Below are 20953 nucleotides of genomic sequence, written 5' to 3'. Positions count from 1 at the left end.
GTAGTTTGGGTCAAGGTAATTATAGCCGGTGCCCTGAGACACACAGTAGTCTCTGTCTAAGAATATCTCTGACCTATAAACAGGTTCTAGTTGGAGATTTTCCTTGTGAATATCTGTTTCATGTAGACAATCAGAACAAGAATCACAGAATTCCAAAGACGTTTCTAGAGGACAATCGTGGCACTGCCACTGAATACCATGGATAGGTTATATGCCACAATTACCACTCTTGAAATCTATGTGTTACACAAATCCACCTTTAGCTTGCATCTGCTGTAGTTTCTGCTACAACTTTTTAAACTGCAATAGTTCTTGGGCAGGATAGATAGCATGATGGTTATGCAAACAGACTTTCTTGCCTGAGGTTCTGTCAAGGCCCAGGTTCAATCGCCTGCACCACCATAAGTGAGAGCTGAGCAGTGCTCTGGTAAAAACAAAATAAATAAATAAATAAATAAATAAACTGCAATAGTTCTTTATGTTCAGGTAGAGTTCTACACATGACAGGAATAACTAACTAAATCTGGCATTCCAGTCCCTGGCAGAACACCAAACTTATATGTATAGTCCAAAAAGTCTTCAACAAGCAGACGACAGCACCCCCTTAATAAGCGTCTCTTTAAACGTTCCATTTATTTATTTATTTATTCTCTTTTGTTGCCCTTATTTTACTGTTGTAATTATTGTTGTTGTTATTGATGTCGTCATTGTTGGATAGGACAGAGAGAAATGGAGAGAGGAGGGGAAGACAGAGGGGGAGAGAAAGACAGACACCTGCAGACCTGCTTCACCACCTGTGAAGTGACTCCCCTGCTGGTGGGGAGTCAGGGGCTCGAACCAGGATCCTTATGCCGGTCCTTGTGCTTTGCGCCACGTGCACTTATCCCACTGTGCTACCGCCTGCCTCCCAGACCTTCCACTTTTATGACTTCCCATGAGCCACCTGTGTATAAATGAAGACGATGGCCGATCCTGTTTTCATAGCCACATGAACATTACTGTGGAGGAGGCATCAGATGAAGAAAGTATTTGAATCTCAGTTTCTTTATTTGTAGAGGTCACACTATTCCTTTTGTGTAATTGCTAAGAGGATTCCAAATAAGCAAGAAATAACACAACAGATGGCAGTCCTGGGGAGAGATAGGTCCCATGGGACCCTAACCATGATGGGGTTAGGGAACCTAGAGGAAGTGATGCTTGCATTAAGACCAGGTTAATTTCACAATTGAGGTGTCCTATGGAAAACAGAAAAGAGACAAGACTAGAACCTCAGGCATAGGGAGTTGGGTGGTAGTGCAGTGGGTTCAGCGCACATGGCGCAAAGCACAAGGATCGGCCTAAGTATCCCAGTTCGAGCCCGTGGCTCTCCACCTGCAGGGGAGTCGCTTCACAAGCGGTGAAGCAGGTCTGCAGGTGTCTGTCTTTCTCTCCCCCTCCTCTCTCGATTTGTCTCTGTCCTATCCAACCACGATGACATCGAGAACAACAGTAATAACGACAATGATAAAAGAAAAAGAAAAAAAAGAACCTCAGGCATGAAAGTCGTTTGCACTGCCTGGGAAGTGGCACAGTAGATACAGTACTGGGCTCTCAAGCATATGTTTCCAAGTTTGATCACCTGGCCTCACATATGGCAGAATAATGCTCTGGTTCTTACTTTCTCTCCCCCTCTACTCTCATTCATAAATAAGTGTTGGGGGGAAGTCATTTGCATAAACACTATGTCATCTTTCCCATCCCAACTCTTATGCCCAAAGCCTGCTGTTCTACCTTCTACTGGATCAGATCCTAGAGTGTCCTGCTGTTCCCAAGTCATGGAACTGGCTTGGGAAGGGGTGGCACAGCAGGGCAACCCTGTTCCACTCTGGAATGAAATGGTTGGCTGAAAGTGGACAGGACTTTGAATTTGCTCCTGCCTTTCTAGCCCTTGCAGCTGGACGCCTGGTGGCCAGCAGAGGTAATGCAGAGGCGCTCTCCCTGTCCCAACACTCACACCCCTTCACAGGGCACTCAGCTCCAGCACCCCAAGCTCTCAGCTTGGCAGAGGGACACCACTCTGGGAAGAGGAGGGGAAAGCCAGTACCGCACATCCTTGGCTGTATCGTGCACTCTAGATGGTTCCCATTATGTCTTCACCTTCCCTTCTACACAAAGGGGAAGCTTCAAAGTGGTGGGGCTGTGCTGTGTGGTCTTCTCTCTCTCTCCTTTTTTCCAAATATAAGGTGAGACAGTACATTGCACTGCATTTTGCATTCAGTGAACACTCACTAGGAATCCATAAACTGACCGGCCACCCGTAGGGTATACAAACCTAGATTCAACGAAAAGCTTAGTGGGAAAAAGAAAGGAGAGAAGAAAACCAACATAACACAATCACTTGGTTCCATAATTCATTTACTCAATCGGAGCAGGTGCCTTAAGAAAGGATTGTGAGATGAGGCCGGCAGAGCTGAATTCTTGGTTTTCTTCCCTGGAGTCACTTGTGTCACGGACGCTTGTAAATCTTCCAATATAGCCATCTGCTGCTGGGCCAGCTTATTCTGGAGCTGGAGGTTAGTATGCATACAGTGCAGGAGTCCCAGGCATTCCTTGGGCTTGCAGCCAGCTCCTGACAGGACAGCAGCAGAGGGGCCACAGAGGTGGGCAATGGAGTTCTTAACTGTGCTAAAGTGGGCCCTGCTCTAAGGAAGTGGCCTTTCTAATGTTCAATAAATAATAAAAGAATAAAATATTTTTTAAAAGTGATAATTTTAAATGTTCAGTTTTACCTGTTCTACTAACAGTGCTAAGAGGGAAACAACATAAATTGGTATAAATGAGGAAGAAAGTGAAATGAAACCAGTAGAAATGAATAACTGGGAAAGAGAGTACAATGGTCATGAAAAACACTTTCATGCCTGAAGCACCAAAGGGTGCCACATTCAATTCCCAGAACCACCATAAGCCAGAGATGAGCAGTGCTCTGATAAAGATAAAATGAAAAGGAGTCGGGTGGTAGTGCAGCAGGTCAAGCACACATAGCGCAAAGTGCAAGGACTGGCATAAGGATCCCGGTTTGAGCCCCGGCCTCCCCACCTGCAGGGTAGTTACTTCACAGTCGGTGAAGCCGGTCTGCAGGTGTCTATCTTTCTGGGAGTCGGGCGGTGGCGCAGCGGGTTAAGCACACGTGGTGCAAAGCGCAAGGACTGGCTTACTGATCCCGGTTCGAGCCCCGGCTCCCCATCTGCAAGGTAGTGGCTTTACAAGCAGTGAAGCAGATCTGCAGTTCTCTAGCTTTCTCTCCCCTCTCTATCTTCCCCTCCTCTCTCCATTTCTCTCTGTCCTATCCAACAATGACAACATCAATAACCACAACAATGTTAAACAAGGGCAGCAAAATAAATAAATAAATATTAAAAAATAAAAATAATAAAATAAAATGAAACTCGATAACCAACAAGCTGCCAGTGAGGGGCCTTGGCCCAGAGTTGGCACCAGATTAATAAGACAAAAGTCAAGTTGTTTCCTCCAGGTAGCCCCTCCTGATGCTGAGCCCCTGTGGGAAACCCTCCCTACTTCCTTACCTGTGGGAAACCCTCCCTACTTCCTTACCTGTGGGAAACTTTGCTGTCTGCTTATTCAGAAAAGTCCATGATGGGGGACTTGCTCGAAGATTAGTAAAGCTGGGGGAGGGCTTGGCTCGACAAAGAGGTATAGCTTTTGTTTCTCTTTTGACTGGAACAAAATCAGAGGTAACTAAATCAGAGTTAATCACAACTGGAATGGCCTTTCTTTTTTAATTTTTATTGTCACCAAGGTTATAGCTGGGGCTTGGTCCCTGCATTATGAATCCACTGTTCCCAGTGGCTATTTTTTCCTTTTTGTTTGATTTTATTTATCTATTTTTAATTTTGTACTGTCTTTATTTATTGGATAGAGTTAGTAAAGTTAGGCAGAAATTGAGAGGGAATGGGGAGATAGGGTGAGAGACAGAGAGAGACACTTGCAGCCATGCTTCACCACTTGAGAAGCTTTCCCCCTGCAGGTGGGGACCAGGGCTTGAGCCAGGGTCCTAGTGCATTGTAATGTGTGCACTTAACCAAATGTGCCACTGCCTGGCCCCTATTTATTTATTTTTATAGAGGCAGAGAAAAGTTGAGAGGGGAGCAGCAGAGAGGGAAAGAGAGTGACACCTGCAGCACTGATTGAAACAGCCCACCCCAAACACATGTGGAAGAGGGGGAGCTTGAACCCCAGTTCTTGCACATGATAATGTGTGCAGTCAACTGGGTGCATTACTGCTTGGTCTCTAGAATAGCATTTCTGTTTTCTTTTCTTCATAACTATTTTCTTTTGTAGCTTTTACCCCTTTTATTGAGGGGAATTAATGGTTTATAGTAAGTATAGTTGTTGACACATAGATAAAATTTCTCGGGGAGTCGGACGGTAGCGCAGCAGGTTAAGCACACATGGTGCAAAGCACAAGGACCAGTTTAAGGATCGCGGTTGGAGCCCCCGGCTCCCTACCTGCAGGGGAGTCGCTTCACAAGTGGTGAAACAGGTCTCCAGGTGTCTGCCTTTCTCTCCCCCTCTCTGTCTTCCCCATCTCTCTCCATTTTTCTCTGTCCTATCCAAGAACAAAAACAATAATAACTATAACAATAAAACAACAAGGGCAACAAAAGGGAATAAATAAATAAATAAATAAAGTTTTTTAAAAAATTCTCATCTCACTCTCACCCCCAGCCTAGGCCCTCCTCGCCATCATGCACCGAGACCTGAAAGCCCTCTCCTCTCCCCATAGTCCTTTGCTTTGGACACCAAACCACCCAGTCCAAGTTCTACTTGGTGTTTCCCTTTTCTGTTCTTGTTCTTCAACTTCTGCCCACATAGAATAAAATTTCTTCTTCTTTTTTTTCTTTTTTTATTTCATTTATTTTTTTATTAGATAGAGACAGAGAAATTGAGAAGTGAGGAGGAGGTAAAGAGGCAGAGAGACAGACACCTGCAGCACTGCTTCACCGCTCATGAAGCTTTCACATGCAGGTAGGGACCAGGAGCTTGAACACAGATCCTTGCTACTGTGGTGTGTGTGCTTAACCAGGTTTCTTATCAGACCCCTATATCTGTCTGTGAATACAGGTGCCTGGGCCTAAATTCCTTTATTTCTTTTTTTTTCTTTTTAACCAGAGCATTGCTTAGCTCTTGCTTATGATGATACTGGGAATCGAACCTGGGACCTCACTGCATAAGGCATGAAAAAATATTTTTATTTTACTTTTCCCTTTTGTTGCCCTTGTTGTTTATCACCATTATTACTGTTGTTGTTATTGTTGTCATTGTTATTGGATAGGACAGAGAGAAATCGGGAGAGGAGGAGAAGACAGAGAGCGGGAGAGAAAGATAGACACCTGCAGACCTGCTTCACCACCTGTGAAGCGAACCCCCTGCAGGTGGGGTCGCCGGGGGCTCAAACTGGCATCCTTACACCAGTCCTTGTGCTTTGTGCCATGTGCGCTTAACCCGCTGTGCCACCGCCTGGCTCCCTTATTTTACTTTTTTAAATAGAGCCAGAGAAAGAATGAGAGAAAGAAAGCTTCCTTCACTGTGGTGAGGACCAGGCTCAAGCCTGGGTCACACATATGGCAAAGCTGAACACTACCTAAATGAGCTATTTCACGACACCTCTAGCCTAAATCTCTTCAAAGAAAGTTATATGAGAAACAAAAAGGTAGGGACAGGTGGTAGTGCATCTGGCTTAGCACAAACATAGTGAACAAGGACCCAGGCCAAACCCCTGGTCCCCACCTGCAGGAAGGAAGCTTCTCAAGTGGTGAAGGAGTGCTACAGGTGTCTCTCTTTCTCTATCCCTCTCTATATTCCCCTTTACTCTCAATTTCTCTGTCCCTATCAAAAATAAATTTTAAAAAATTGTTTCTAATTCTCTTGATATTAGGGGGAAAAAGCAACCATACCAGAACTAGAGGGCACAGACAAGGATAAGTTAAAGTCTAGAGTATGTACACTTTCCAGGCCTTGTGTGCTACACACCTAGTACAGCAATATATGTTGGAGTGTACACAGAACACTAAGGATATGGCTTCTTAGGTGTTTGATAACTAATTTGAGCAGTCCTGGAGATGGTGCAGTGGATAAAGCACTGAACTCTCAAACATGAGGTCTCAAGTTCCATCAGATTTGCGCCTGGCCTTATGCACTGCGACATCTGTCTTTCCCACTTTCTCCCTCTCTGTCTCTACCTCTTTCTTTTTTTATCAAAAAAAAAAAGTGGAGAAAAATATTGCTGGAATGAAGGGGCACCCTAGAAAACTAGTGCCAGAATTGGGGGGAAGGAGAGTGGAGAGCTAGGATGGACCAGAATAACAACCCTTAATCTAGGTTTTCTCACTCCATATTCCTGGACAATTAATTTTTGACAATGGGGCCTAAAGCCTTAAATGGAGAAAGAAGAGTCTCTTCAACAATTGGTGTTGTGGAAACTGGGTTGAAACATATAAATGAATGAAACTGGACCACCACATATCATTGTGCACAAAAATTAACTCCAAGTGTATCAAAGACACGGACATTAGACCAGAAACTCTCAAATACATAGAAGAGGGCTGAGGAGACAGCATAGTGGTTACGAAAAAAATAAGACTATGCCTGAGGCATCAATGGTACCAGAGTCAGTCTCCAGCACCACCATATACCAGAGTTGAGCAGTGCTCTGGTAAAACAAACAAACAACAAAAAAAAAACACATAGAAAAAAATATTGACAGGACATTATTTCACAATCTGTGCTTCAGAAATGTCTTCCAAGACTCAAGTCTAAAACAAGGAAAGCAAAAACAAAAATAAATGGGACTATATCAACTGGAAACACTTCTGCATAGCAAAAGCTACCATCACCCAAACAAAAAGATACCCTACAGAGTGGGACTAAGATCTTTATAACAACTTCAGATAAAGGACCAATAACCAAAGTACATAAAAAACTCAGTAAATTTAGCACCAAACCAACAAACAACCCCATTAGAAAATGGAAGCTGGGGAGACAGCATAGCAGCTATGCAAAAGAGTCTCATGCCTGAGGCCTCTGAGGTCCAAGGTTCAATCCCTAGCACCACCATAAACCAGACCTGAACAGTGTTTAGGTCCTCCTCTCTGTGTCTTCCTTTCTGTATCTATCTCTCTCACTCCCATTCTCTCTCTTTCACTCTCTCATTAAAATAAAATAAATAAAATACTTTCTTTAAAAAAAGAAAGAAAATGTGGTGAGGGTGCCAGGTGGTGATACACCTGGCTGAGTGTACATGTTACAGTGTTCAAGGACTCAGTTTCCAGTCCCAAGCCCCCACCTGCAGGGGAGAAGCGTCACAAGTGCTGAAGCAGGTATCTCTTTTTCTCTCCCTATAGTCCCTTTCCCTCTCAGTTTCTCTCTATTTCTATGCAAAAATAAATAAAATATTTTTAAAAGAAAGAAAATGGGGGGTCGGGCGGTGGCACAGTGGGTTAAGCGCACGTGGAGCAAAGCAAAGCGCAAGGACCGGCGTAAGGATCCCGGTTCCGACCCGGCTCCCCACCTGCAGGGGAGTCGCTTCACAGGTGGTGAAGCAGGTCTGTAGGTGTCTATCTTTCTCTCCCCCTCTCTGTCTTCCCCTCCTCTCTCCATTTCTCTCTGTCCTATCCAACAACGAACAGCATCAACAATGGTAATAATAATAACCACAACGAGGCTACAACAACAAGGGCAACAAAAGGGGGAAAAAATGAACTCCAGGAGCGGTGGATTCATGGTGCAGGCACCGAGCCCAGCAATAACCCTGGAGGAAAAGAAAGAAAGAAAGAAAGAAAGAAAGAAAGAAAGAAAGAAAGAAAGAAAGAAAGAAAGAAAGAAAGAAAATGGGGTGATAGGATGAACAGAAACTTCACCAAGGAAGAGAGCCAGAGGACCAAGAGACATATGGGAAAGTGCTCAAAGTCACTGATGATCAGTGAAATGCAAATGAAGAAAAGCAGTGAAGCAGGTCTTCAGGTGTCTCTCTTTCTCTCCCCCTCTCTCTCTTTCCCATCCTCTCTCCATTTCTCTGTACCCTATCCAATAACAACAACATCTATAACAATAACTACAATGGCAACAAAAGGGAATAAATAAATACAAGTTCTCTCCTGTGAGAAACCCAAAGAAACAAAAATACCTGTCAGAAGAGATCTATATACACTTATGTTTATACAAGTCCAGATTTTTAGAAGCACATTTTTATTTTTTAATATTCTTTTTATATTTATTTATTCCTCTTGTTTTTATTGTTGTAGTTACTATTGTTGTCATTGTTGGATAGGAGAGAGAGAAATGGAGAGAGGAGGGGAAGACAGAGCGGGAGAGAAAAGACAGACACCTGCAGACCTGCTTCACTGCCTGTGAGTCGACGCCTCTGTAGGTGGGGAGCCGGGGGCTCTAACCGGGATCCTTATGTGGGTCCTTGCGCTTTGTGTCACCTGCACTTAACCCCTGCACTACCCCCCGACTCCCAGAAGCACAATTTTTAATAGCCAAAACTTGGAAGCAACCCAGATGTTCAATGACAGATGATTGGCTAAGAAAATTGTAGTAAACCTGCATATTAGCTGTTGGACTCAGGCAAATATTTGTGAAGTCATGGGCCCCTTGGAACATACCTAAAGTAGACTTTCTAGCGTCTTCCAACATAAAGACCACAAATCTCATCTGTTATAGTCTTACTTTTAGATCCCTGGTTATTAAACAATTTGTTCTGCTTTATATCTTAATGCTTTTCAGCTACCAAGTTGCAGATGCTACCATGACACCAACCTGACTTCCTTGGGCAGATGACCTCACCAATTATGTCCTGGAACCCCACCTCTCCAGAGCCCTGCCCCATAGGATAAGATAGAAACAGGCTGGGGATATGGATCGACCTGTCAACACCTATGTCCAGTGGAGAAGCAGTTACAGAAGCCAGACCTCCCACCTTCAGCACCCCATAAAGATCATTGGTCCATACTCCTAGAGAAATAAAGAATAGGGAAGCTTCCAGTGGAGGGGATGGGATACAGAACTCTGGTGGTGGGAATTATATGGCCTTGTATCCCTTTACCCCACAATCTTGTCAATCATTCTTAAATCACTAATAATAAATAAATAAATAAAATGAAATTGTGGTGTATATATACACAACAGAATACTACTCAGCTGTTAAAAATGAAGTCATCTTCTCTGCCTTATCTTGGATAGAACTTGAAGACATTATGTTAAGTGAAAATAAGTAAAAAGAAGACAGAATGTTTTCACTTGTAGGTGGAACTTAAGAAATAAGAACAGGGAGTCAGGCGGTAGCGCAGCAGGTTAAGTGCAGGTGGTGCAAAGCGCAAGGACCACCGGTGTAAGGATCCCAGTTTGAGCCCCCAGCTCCCCACCTGCAGGGGAGTCGCTTCACAAGTGGTGAAGCAAGCCTACAGGTGTCTATCTTTCTCTCTCCCTCTCTGCCTTCCCCTCCTCTCTCCATTTCTCTCTGTCCTATCCAACAACGACAACATCAATAACAACAACGATAACTACAACAATAAAACAACAAGAGCAACAAAAGGGAATAAATAAATAAATACTTTATTTTTTAAAAAAGAAAGAACAGAGAGGGAAATTACAATGCAAAAACTGGACTGGGTGTGGTATATTGTATCAGAGCAAAGGACTCTGGGGAAGGAGAAGGAGGGAGAAGGTAGAGAGAGCCTTGAGGTCCAGTTGCATGATGGACAGGGAAATGAGAAATTGTACCCACGTGTCAAAAACTGCACTGTAAACAATGCCCCAATAAAAATGAAAACATTGGTGTATTGTACCAAAGTAAAGGACTCTGGGGTGAGGGGGAGGATTCAGGTTCTGGACCATGATGACAGAGGACCTAGAAGAGGAGTGAATTGTTAAGTAGAAAACTGAGAAATGTTACACAGATACAAACTACTGGGGAGTTGGGCAGCAGCACAGCGGGTTAAGCGCACGTGGCACAAAGCATAAGGATCTCAGTTAGAGCCTCCTGGCTCCACACTTACAGGGGGGTCGCTTCACAGGCGGTGAAGCATGTCTGCAGGTGTCCTTTTCTCCCCCTCTCTGTCTTCCCCTCCTCTCTCCATTTCTCTTTGTCCTATCCAACAATGATGACACCAATAATAACTACAACAATAAAACAACAAGGGCAACAAAAAGGGAATAAATAAATATTTTTTAAAAAATTCAATCTACTGTATTTTACTGTTGACTATAAACCATTAATCCCCCCAATAAAGGAAAATATAAATATGTAAATAAAAATGAAAAAAGACTATGCTTTCTCTTGAATACAGTGGAGCTACTGAACAACTTTGGGTCTAGAAAAATATGTTAAAAATGAATTTTAGGGAGTCGGGCGGTAGTGCAGCGGGCTAAGTGCACACGGCGCAAAGCGCAAGGACCAGCATAAGGGTCCTGGTTCCAGTCCCTGGCTCCCCACCTGCATGGGGTCACTTCACAGGTGGTGAAGCAGGTCTGCAGGTGTCTGTCTTTTCCTCCCCCTCTCTGTCTTCCCCTCCTCTCTCCACTCTCTCTGCCCTAAACAACAATAACGACATCAATAACAAAAACAGTAATAACTACAACAACAATAAAAAAAAAAGGTGATCCGGGAGGTGGTGCAGTGGATAAAGCATCAGACTTTCAAGCATGAGGTCCTGAGTTCAATGCCCAGCAGCACATGTACTAGAGTTATGTCTGGTTCTCTCTCTCTCTCTCCTCCTATGTTTCTCACTAATAAATAAATAAAAATTTTTAAAAAGGGCAACAAAAAGGGAAAATATTTTTAAAAATCTAATGTTTTTTAAAAAGTGAACTTTATAAAAAAAAGTGAACTTTATTTAGAGTCTATTTATTTATTTAGTGTCTTGTGTATACATGATTTCACTGTTCTAGGCTGCTTTTTCATTTGGACAGAGACAGAGACCATAGCACCAGAGCTTCCTCCAGTGCCATAGCAACTCCCATGTGGGGCCAAGGCTCGAACTTGAGCCAAATGCATTGCAAGGCGCACATTCTACCTAGTGAACTACCTCTCCAGTTCAATTTATTGGCTTTAAAGTTTATTTGTGGACCGATGAAAGCATCCCAGTTTGAGCCCCTGGCTCCCCACCTGCAGGGGAGTCGCTTCACAAGCGGTGAAGCAAGTCTGCAGGTGTCTAACTTTCTCTCCCCCTCTCTGTCTTCCCCTCCTCTCTCCATTTCTCTCTGTCCTATCCAACAACAACATCAATAACAACAACAATAAAACAACAAGGGCAACAAAAGGAAATAAATGAACATAATTTTTTTTCTCTTTTCTAAATGAACATAATTTTTAAAAAATTTTAAAAAATAAAATAAAGTTTATTTGTACAGAGAGAATGCTGGATCTTGGGGTATACTATATTGTTTTTCCCTGCTGTACAACCATTCCTCTGGGAAATTATTCTTTCTCCAGATTCCAGGCCATATTGACAGGAATGCATCAGACCTCTCTCCCCAGGAAGGGTAAGTGCCCCAGTACAGGCTAGTCTTGGGGTGGGGGGATGCCCTCTTGGCAACTGTGACTGATCACATCTTGAACATCTGAGGTGAGAGCAGGCATTCCAAACAGGGGTATCTAGGACCAGGGAGAGAACATAGTGGTAACACAACTTGCAATCCAGGTTCAATCTCAGGTTCAATTCCCTGCACCACCAATAGCCAGAGCTGAGTAGTACTCTGGAAAAAGAAAAGAAAGAAAAGGGAAAAGGAAAGGAAAGAAAAACATTAATGTCTAGGGAAATGGCCAGAGAAATGGCACTGAGCTCAGACAAATCGCCAGGTCTGTCACAAGGAATTGATGAAGAAACTGTAAAAAGAAATGAGCCCTGAAGCAGCGAAATAGTTCATTTGGATAGTGTACCTGCTTTGCCAATATGAGACCCAGGTTCGAGTCCAGTTCAGGTGCTCTACTCAGTAAGTTAGTGCTCAGCATGAAACATGTATGCTTTTTCTTTTAAATATTTATTTATTCCTTTTTGTTGCCCTGTTGTTTTATTGTTGTAGTTATTATTGTTATTGATGTCATCATAGTTGGATAGGACAGAGAGAAATGGAGAGAGGAGTAGAAGACAGAGGGGGAGAGAAAGATAAGACACCTGCAGACCTGCTTCACCTGCAGGTGAGGAGCCGGGGGCTTGAACTGGGATCCTTACGTTGGTCCTTGCGCTTTGCACCACCTGCGCTTAACACACTGTGCTTACTGCCCAATTCCCCATATATTGTTTTCTTTTAAAAAATATTTATTTATTTTCCCTTTTGTTGCCCTTGTTTTTTGGGTTTTTTTTATTTATTTCTTTATTAGGGAATTAATGTTTTACATTTTTTTTAAATAAACTTGAATCTGGACAAACAAATCACTTTGACTAGGAGTCACTTCTCTGAATCCCTTGCTCACTGCCACCTCTTTAGCACCACATTGCGAATACAGTTCTTTTTTCATTTTTTCACTTTTTTTAATTGGGGAATTAATGTTTTACATTCAACAGTAAGTACAATAGTTTGTATATGCATAACATTCCGCAGTTTCCCATATAACAATACAACCCCCACTAGGTCCTCTGAATTTTTTTTTATTGTTGTTGTTATTGATGTCGTCACTGTTGGATAAGACAGAGAAATGGAGAGAGGAGGGGAAGACAGAGAAGGGGAGAGAAAGACAGACACCTGCAGACTTGCTTCACTGCCTGTGAAGGGACTCCCCTGCAAGTGGGGAGCCAGGGGCTGGAACCGGGATCCTTACGCTGGTCCTTGTGCTTTGGGCCATGTGCGCTTAACCTGCTGTGCTACCGCCTGACTCCCACCATGTATTGATTTCTATGCAAATGCACACCCAAATAATTTGAGCCCCTCCAAGGTGTATGAATATGCATCTCTGCTGGTTGTAAGGGTCAAAGAACACTTTATACACAAACCATATTAAAGGTATTGCATTTCTGACTCGGGAATGTATAGCAGAAGTTGAAATTGGGAAGCAACCAAGAGGACGTAGAACAGCGTGGCCTGGGAGTCGGCACAGTAGATAAAACACTGGGCTCTCTGGCATCACATGCGCCAGAGTGACACTCTGGGTCTCTTTCTCTCATCTCTTAAATAAGTAAATATATTTTAAAGTTTCTTTTTTTTTCTCTTTATTTATTTATTGGACAGAAACAGCCAGAAATTGGGAAGGAAGGAGGTGATCGAGAGGGAGCGAGACAGAGACACCTGCAGCCCTACTTCACCGCTTGTGAAGCTTTCCCCCTGGAGGTAGGGACCAGTAGCTTGATCCTGGGTCCTAGAGCACTGTAATGTGTGCACTAAACCAGGTGCACCACCTAGCCCATAAGTAAATAAATTTTAAAACAAATCAACAAAAAAAGGCAAAAAAGGGAAATAAGCTAAAAGGTGCTTTACATGTGTCATTTTTCACAGTTCTTATAATGATTCTATGAAGCTTACTCACATTCTATTTAAGGAAACTTAAGTCAGGAAATTTGCTTAAGATTCCACAATTGGTAAGTATATGGTCCTGCTGAAAATAAATCGGGGCCCTGTAGACTACAGTGCAAAAGGACCCAGGTTCAAGTCCCTGGTCCCCACCTGCAGGGGGAAGCTTCATGAGTGGTGAAGCAGGGCTGCAGGTGTCTCTCTGTCTCTCTCCCTCTCTCCCCCACCCCCTCAGTTTCTCTCTGTCTCTATCCAATAGTAAATAAATAAAATTTTAAAAAAGAAGCAGTCAAGCAGTGCGGCAGCTCTCCCTTCTTTCTCTCTCTCTCTCTCTCTCTCTCCCCTCCTCCCATTCTCAATTTGTTTCTGTCCTATCAAATAAAAAGAAAGGAAAAAATAGCCACCAGGAGTAGTAGATTTGCCATGCAGGCAAAGAGCCAAAATATTTATTGGGAGGGGAGGGAGACAGCATAATGGTTACGCAAAATGACTTTCATACCCAAGGTTTCAAGGTCTCAGGTTCAAGCACTGGCACCACCAGAAGCCAGAATTGAGCAGCACTCTGGTAAAAAAATAAAATAACATAAAAACTATATATATATGTATATGTATATATGTATATATATATATATATATATATATATATATATATTCTCTCTCCTAAATTATAAATCCTCTCTCCTAAATGTATTTAGGAGAGAAAATAGGATGAGCATCACTATAACATATGGGATATTGGGGGTCAAACTTAGGACTTCAAGTTTGAAAGTACAACGACCTTTGTCGCTTTGCAGTCTGCAGATAAAATTTCCTATTCCTTGGGGCTGGGCGGTGGCACACCAGGTTAAGTGCACACACTACCAAGCAGAAGGACCTGTGGTTTGAGTCCCCAGCTCCCATCAGCAGAGGGGTTGCTTCACAAGTAGTGAAGCAGATCTGCAGATGTCTCTCTTTTCTCTCCTCTCTGTCTCCTCCTCTCTTCTTGGTTTCTCTCTGTCCTGTCCAATAAAAATGAAAAATGGCCTCCAGGAGCAGTGAATTCGTGGTACCAACACCAAGCCCTATCGATATCCCTGGAGGCAAGAGAGAGAGGGGAAGAAAGAAAGAAAGAAAGAAAGAAAGAAAGAAAGAAAGAAAGAAAGAAAAGAATGAAGGAAGAAAGAAAGAGAGACATTCGACTTCCGGAGGTGGAGCTACGAGCAGCAGATCGCTTTCTCTCCTCTCCTCTCCTCTCCCGGATCAACTAGGAATACCAAAGGAGACCACCCAGACCGAAACAAGACAGGACTAGAATGACCACAGAAACCCAGTAAATCACCCGTGAGTACAAACACGCGTGGCTGGTGACAGAGAGGAGAGAGGGGCCTAAGGAGAGATTAAGTGACTGCTAACAGTTCGACAGTCTGTCAGTGGAGACACCACCTCCAGTCTGCTCCACCAACAAGGGGACAGCTGAAGGGAGGAAAGGACTCCCCAGAGACTCACCAAGTACAACTCTGAGTCTCCATTGCTACTACCCTCAGAATCTGGAGCAGCAACAGGGAGGGACACCAGGGCACAGAGATCTAACCGGGAAACTCAGGAGAAGACCTATACCTCAGTGGCATAGCTGAAGGGCTGTGAAAGTCTCTTTGCATAACCACTGGATTATCTCTGCCACACCCTGCTTTATCTCTTGGTCAGGAGTCAGTGATTAAGCCAAGAAGCCTATTGATAGTTTAAAAGCCCTCAGGCTACCATAGCCTACAGGGAAAAAAAAAAAAAAGGCTTTTACACCACTGAACTCCAACTCAGGGATTGAAAAAACTGTTAACCTATATAAAATGGTTAAAACAACAAGAAAAAATAATGGAGACTCGAACCAGGACAAGAATCCAGCTAAAAGTCCTCCAGAGGGCGAAGCACAAAACAACGAGTTCAACATCCAAACATTAGCTAAGGAAATAATAACAGGAGTGAGTAAAGAATTTGAAAAAATTGTAATCAGAACTGCAGGAACAACAAATGAGAATATGGAAGAAAATTTTAATAATCTCATGGTTATTAGAGAGCTGAAAGCTGAAATTGCTGAGCTAAGAAGGCAACTAGCTGAACAAGCTAAAACAGTATCAGAGCAGGGCAACAAAATAGATGAACTCCAGAAAGCAGTAGTGGGCAGAGAGAATAGAATCAATGAGGCTGAAGACAGAATTAGCAAGATTGAGGATGAATTAGAGACAACTAAAGAAGAAGTAAGAGATCTCAAAAAGAGATTAAGAGATGCTGAAAACAACAACAGAGTCCTATGGGATGACTTCAAAAGAAACAATATACGCATTATTGGCTTACCAGAGGAAGAAAGAGAAGGGGAGGAAGAAAGCGTTCTCCAGGCCATAATAGCTGAAAATTTCTCTAGTCTAGACAACACCAAAGACATAAAGATTCAAGAAGCCCAGAGGGTCCCAAACAGAATTAACCCAGACCTAAAGACACCAAGACATGTCATACTTAGATTGGAAAGGAATAAGGATAAAGAAAGGATCCTGAAGGCTGCAAGAGAAAAACAAAGAGTCACCTACAAAGGAAAACCCATAAGATTAGCAGCAGACTTCTCCATACAAACACTACAGGCCAGAAGAGAATGGCAAGATATCTATCGAGTGCTCAATGAGAAAGGCTTTCAGCCAAGAATACTATATCCTGCTAGATTGTCATTCAGACTAGATGGAAGCATCAAAACCTTCTCAGACAAGCAACAGTTGAAGGAAGCAACCATCACCAAGCCTGCCTTGAAAGAAGTTCTGAAAGGTTTCCTATAAACAACCAGACCACCACAAATAGAACATATATCAAAACACTCTAAAACTCTACAAGAATGGCGTTAAAATATCTTCAATCTTTGATATCAATAAATGTGAATGGCCTGAATTCACCTATTAAAAGACACAGAGTAGGAAGATGGATCAGAAAACACAACCCAACAATATGTTGTCTACAGGAAACTCACCTAACTCAACAAGACAAACACAGACTTAAAGTGAAAGGATGGAAAACTATCATTCAAGCCAATGGCCCACAAAAAAGGGCAGGAACAGCTATTCTCATATCTGACGTGAGTGGTGAAGCAGTGTTGCAGGTGTCTCTCTGTCTCTCTCCCTTCTCTATCACCCCCTCCCTCTTGACTTCTGGCTGTCTCTTTCCAACAAATGAAGATAATAATAATTTTTAAAAAATAGAGCAACATCTTCTTTGGGAAATATTCTATGCTCTTTTAAGAAAAAAATAGATAATCATTTACATATGAAAAATGAAATCTTACTGTATGTATTCCTAATGTAAATATAAACATCCTAGAAAAGATCAAAGGGGAGAAAAATCCTTATGGAATATTTATGTTGTCAGGGAAGCCTTTTTCTCTCAAAGTGGTCTTCCTCTGGATCATAAATTAAAAATTCACATACCAAGCACACACATTACAGTGCACAAGGATGCAGGTTCAAGCCCCTGGTCCCCACCTGCAGGGGGAAAGCATCACAAGTGGTGAAGCAGGGCTGGCCGGTGTCTCTCTCCCTCTTCCTCTCCCTACCCCCTCCCTTTCCCTTCTCAATTTCTTTCTCTTTCTAATAATAAATAAAAATTAAATTATTTGGGTTAATTATTAAATTACTGGGTGCTCGAACCTGGGTCCTTGAGCACTGTAACATGTGCTCTCAACCAGGTGAACCACCACCTGGCCTCTCTTACACCCCATTCTACACCCCCCTTCCTCTCAATTTCTGTCTGTCTCTATCTAATAAATAGATAGTAAAAAATTAAAAACAAAAAAAAAAAAAAAAGAAAGAAAGAGAGAAAATAAATAAAAATAATTTCCTATTCCTGTGGCCTGGGAGATGGATAAAATGTTGGACCCTCAAGCATGAAGTCCCAACTTTGATCCCTGGCATTGCAAGTGCCAGAGTGATGCTCTGGTGCAATTTCAATCTCAATCTCTCTCTCTCTTTCACACACACACACACACACACACACACACACACACATCTTTAAATACTAAGAGGAGTGGAGCTAGGTGGTGGTGCACCTGGTTGAACGCACACACTACAGTGAGCAAGGACCTAGGTTCAAGCCCTTGGTCCCCTGTAGGGAGTAAACTTTGCGAGTGGTGAAGCAATGTTGCAGGTGTCTGTCTCCCTGTCTCTCTCCCTTTCTGTCTTTCTCTCCCTTTCTATCATCACCTTCCCCTTTCAATTTCCAGCGGTCTCTATCAATAAATACATAAAGAAAATAAAAATTAAATTAAAAAAATAAATACTAAGAGGAGCTACAAAGGAAGAAGTATATTAATTCAACATCTATTAGTTCAGAGATCTAGTTCTAAGTTCTGAGACTATAACAATGTTCCCATTTATCGAGGAATGCAGACAAGATATCAATACTTTCCAATTAACCAAGTATGGGGGGGCATAAATATATCTAGAAGCATTTTCCCAAATGTTGAAATGTTGAAGTCTGGCTTTTAAAAAAATATTTATTTATTTATTCCCTTTTGTTGCCCTTGTTGTTTTATTATTGTTGTTATTGATGTCATTGTCGTTGGATAGGTCAGAGAGAAATCGAGAGAGGAGGGGAAGACAGAGGGGGGAGAGAAAGATAGACAACTGCAGACCTGCTTCACCGCCTGTGAAGCGACTCCCCTACAGTCCGGGTCTCGAACTGGAATCCTTAGGCCATCCTTGCGCTTCACGCCACGTGCGCTTAACCTGCCTGACTCCCCTGAAGTCTGACTTTTTAAAAAAATTTATTTTGTTTATTTTGCCCTTTTGTTGCCCCTGTTGTTTTTTTATTATTGTTGTAGTTTTCTTTCAAATATTTATTTCCTTTTGTTGCCCTTGTTTTATTGTTGTTATTATTGGTGTCGTTGTTGTTGGATAGGACAGAGAGAAATGGAGAGAGAGGGGGAAAATAGAGAGGGGGAGAGAAAGACACCTGCAGACCAGCTTCACCTTCACCGCCTGTGAAGCGACTTCCCTGCAGGTGGGGCGCCGGGGGCTTTAACCCGGATCCTCGGGTCGGTCCTTGCGCTTTGCACCACGTGCGCTTAACCGGCTGAGCTAACGCCCGACTCTCTGTTGTTGTAGTTTTTGTTGTTGTTATTGATGTCATTGTTAGATAGGACAGAGAGAAATGGAGAGAAGGGGAGAGAAAGACACCTGTAGACCTGCTTCACCACCTGTGAAGCAACTCCCCTGTAGGTGGGGAGCCGGGGGCTCGAACCCGAATCCTTAGGCTGGTCCTTGCGCTTTGCGCCAACTGCGCTTAACCCGCTGCGCTACCGCCCAACTCCCGAAGTCTGACTTTTAAGGCAAGGGAAGCAGGGCCTCAGCACACACCTTTTCTGTTAGTAGGATGACTAGTCAGCTGCTCCATCTGAACACCAACAAAGGTGGTCCCTGGGAAAGAATCATACATTCAATGATTAATGACTATTGCTTGCACTTGACTACTGACAATTTCTCAAGTTCCCTAGAAATCTCAGCTTGTTCCTACTTCGGGAGGAAAAAAAAATATGAAAGGGCACACTCTTTGATGTCTAGATCAAATATAAAATGTAGGTGTGTGGGGGTCTTCTGAGTGAGTTGTTGGTGCCAGAGGCAGAACACACAGTTTCCTAAAAGCCAAGTAAAGTATGTGCTCTACCACTGTGCTGCATTGCCAACACCATGAGGGAGTCATCTTGAATTGATTTATTTTATATTTTATTTATTTATTGGATAAAGACAGAAACTGATAAGGAAGGAGGAGATAAAGAGGGAAAGAGAGACACCTGCAGCACTGCTTCACAGCTGTGAAGCACCCCCTCAACCCCTCGCAAGTGGGGACTGGGGTCTTTAACCCATCGAGTGCTCTCAACAGTGTGTGCCTGGCCCCTGATCTTGAATTGTACGTGCTCTTCAAGGCCTCTTCGCTTACTTGAGAAACAGCTGCTTCTATTATTGCTAGATAGCCAAATGTTTAAGACGATGGACTGCTATTATTATTGCTTCCCTTATTTTCTGGACAAAATTGCCATTTTTTAAAATATACATACATATATATATATATATATATATATAGAAGTTTTTATTTATTTATTTATGAGACAGATAGGAGAAGAGAAAGAACAAGACCTCATTCTGGTATATGTGCTGCCGGGGATTGAACTCAGGACCTCATGCTCGAGAATCCAGTGCTTCATCCACTGCGCCACCTCCTGGACCACAAAATTGCCAGTTTTAGTCATACTAATTCTAACAACAATTGAATCAAACTCATATTTTAACAGGGAGATATGCGGGGGCGCACCCAGTTGAGCGCACATAGTACTAATCCATGTATCTGGATTTAAGTCTGTCTTATTTTTTTTCTCTCTCTCTCTTTTAAAAAATATTTTATTTATTTATTATAGGATAGAGACAGAAATCGAAAGAGGAAGAGAGAGACAGTGAAGATTTACCTCTGCAGGTGGAGACAAGGGGCTTGAACCTGGGTCACTGAGCACTGTAATGTGAGTGCTTAACCAGGTGCGCCAATGCTTTGCCCCCTATCTTCTCCCCCTCTCTCAATTTCTCTCTGTCCTATAAAAACAAAGAATGGCCGCCAGGGGAAGTGGATTCGTAGTGCTGGCACCTAGCTCCAGTGATAACCTTAGAGGCAAAAAAAAAAAAAATGTTTATGACCGTGCAATTCCTCCATATGTTCAGACAATAGTACTTTCTTTATCAGGTCCTGAAAACACTAATTGAATGGATGAAGAGGACCGGGGCGGAAGAAGGAAAAGAAAATCTCCAAGGCCTACGGGGAACACTGGAGAAAGTGTTTTAATAAGGATAACTCAAGGCGGGGAAGGTAAGTCATCACCCTCCAGCAGCGCTCACAGCTTCAGCTGAAGATGATAATACGCCCATCACAGAAATAAACTACAACTCCCGGCGTGCCCCGAGAGACAGAAAAATGCCGAGAGCACGCAGCCTGTAGAACTACAACTCCCATCACTCCCTGCGCTGAACAGGTCAGCCTTCATCCAACTGGCGGTGACCCCGCCCCCTCTATCCCTCCTGTTACTAAGGCGTGAACGGTAGAGTGGAAAATGTGCCTCTTTTCTTTTTGAAAATATGCCTCTTAGGCATATTTAGGCAAAATAGGTCTCTTCCTCTCTAAGAGGAGTGAAGGTGCAAGACCGTGAAGTGACCTCACCTGCGGTGTTAACCGAAACTCTCAATCCCACTGCCCGCCCCAGTAGTTCATGCACATGCGCAGTGATGCCCAACCTACTGCCCGACCCGGGGCGCTTGCGCCGAGGTGCGAGCCGCACGCGGTCGGGAGCGGCCGCCCTATTGCGCAAGCGCCATTGCTCTCCTCTCGCCATCACCGCGCGCTCTCTAGCTAGCTTGTCCAGTCGGTCAGGCGTGAGGGCGGGGTTAAAGATCTCAATTGG

At 43.2% G+C, this 20953-nt stretch overlaps 1 protein-coding gene across 1 annotated transcript; it reads right to left on the bottom strand.

The window, feature by feature from the left end:
* Window positions 1-2377: 2377 nt before the first annotated feature.
* On the bottom strand, window positions 2378-20885 carry TSACC (TSSK6 activating cochaperone). The gene is made up of 4 exons (XM_060201617.1): window positions 20713-20885; window positions 18870-18929; window positions 3592-3714; window positions 2378-2608 (listed from the first exon to the last, which is right to left on the bottom strand). The coding sequence occupies exons 1-4, from the start codon at window positions 20882-20884 to the stop codon at window positions 2391-2393; spliced, it is 573 nt and encodes a 190-aa protein (XP_060057600.1). The 5' UTR covers window position 20885; the 3' UTR covers window positions 2378-2390.
* Window positions 20886-20953: the final 68 nt, after the last annotated feature.

The sequence above is a fragment of the Erinaceus europaeus genome, chromosome 11 (genome assembly GCF_950295315.1).
Source record: "Erinaceus europaeus chromosome 11, mEriEur2.1, whole genome shotgun sequence".
NCBI lineage: Eukaryota > Metazoa > Chordata > Mammalia > Eulipotyphla > Erinaceidae > Erinaceus > Erinaceus europaeus.
The sequence above is the reverse complement of the archived record's forward strand: the minus strand, read 5'-3'. Positions and strand labels throughout refer to the sequence as shown.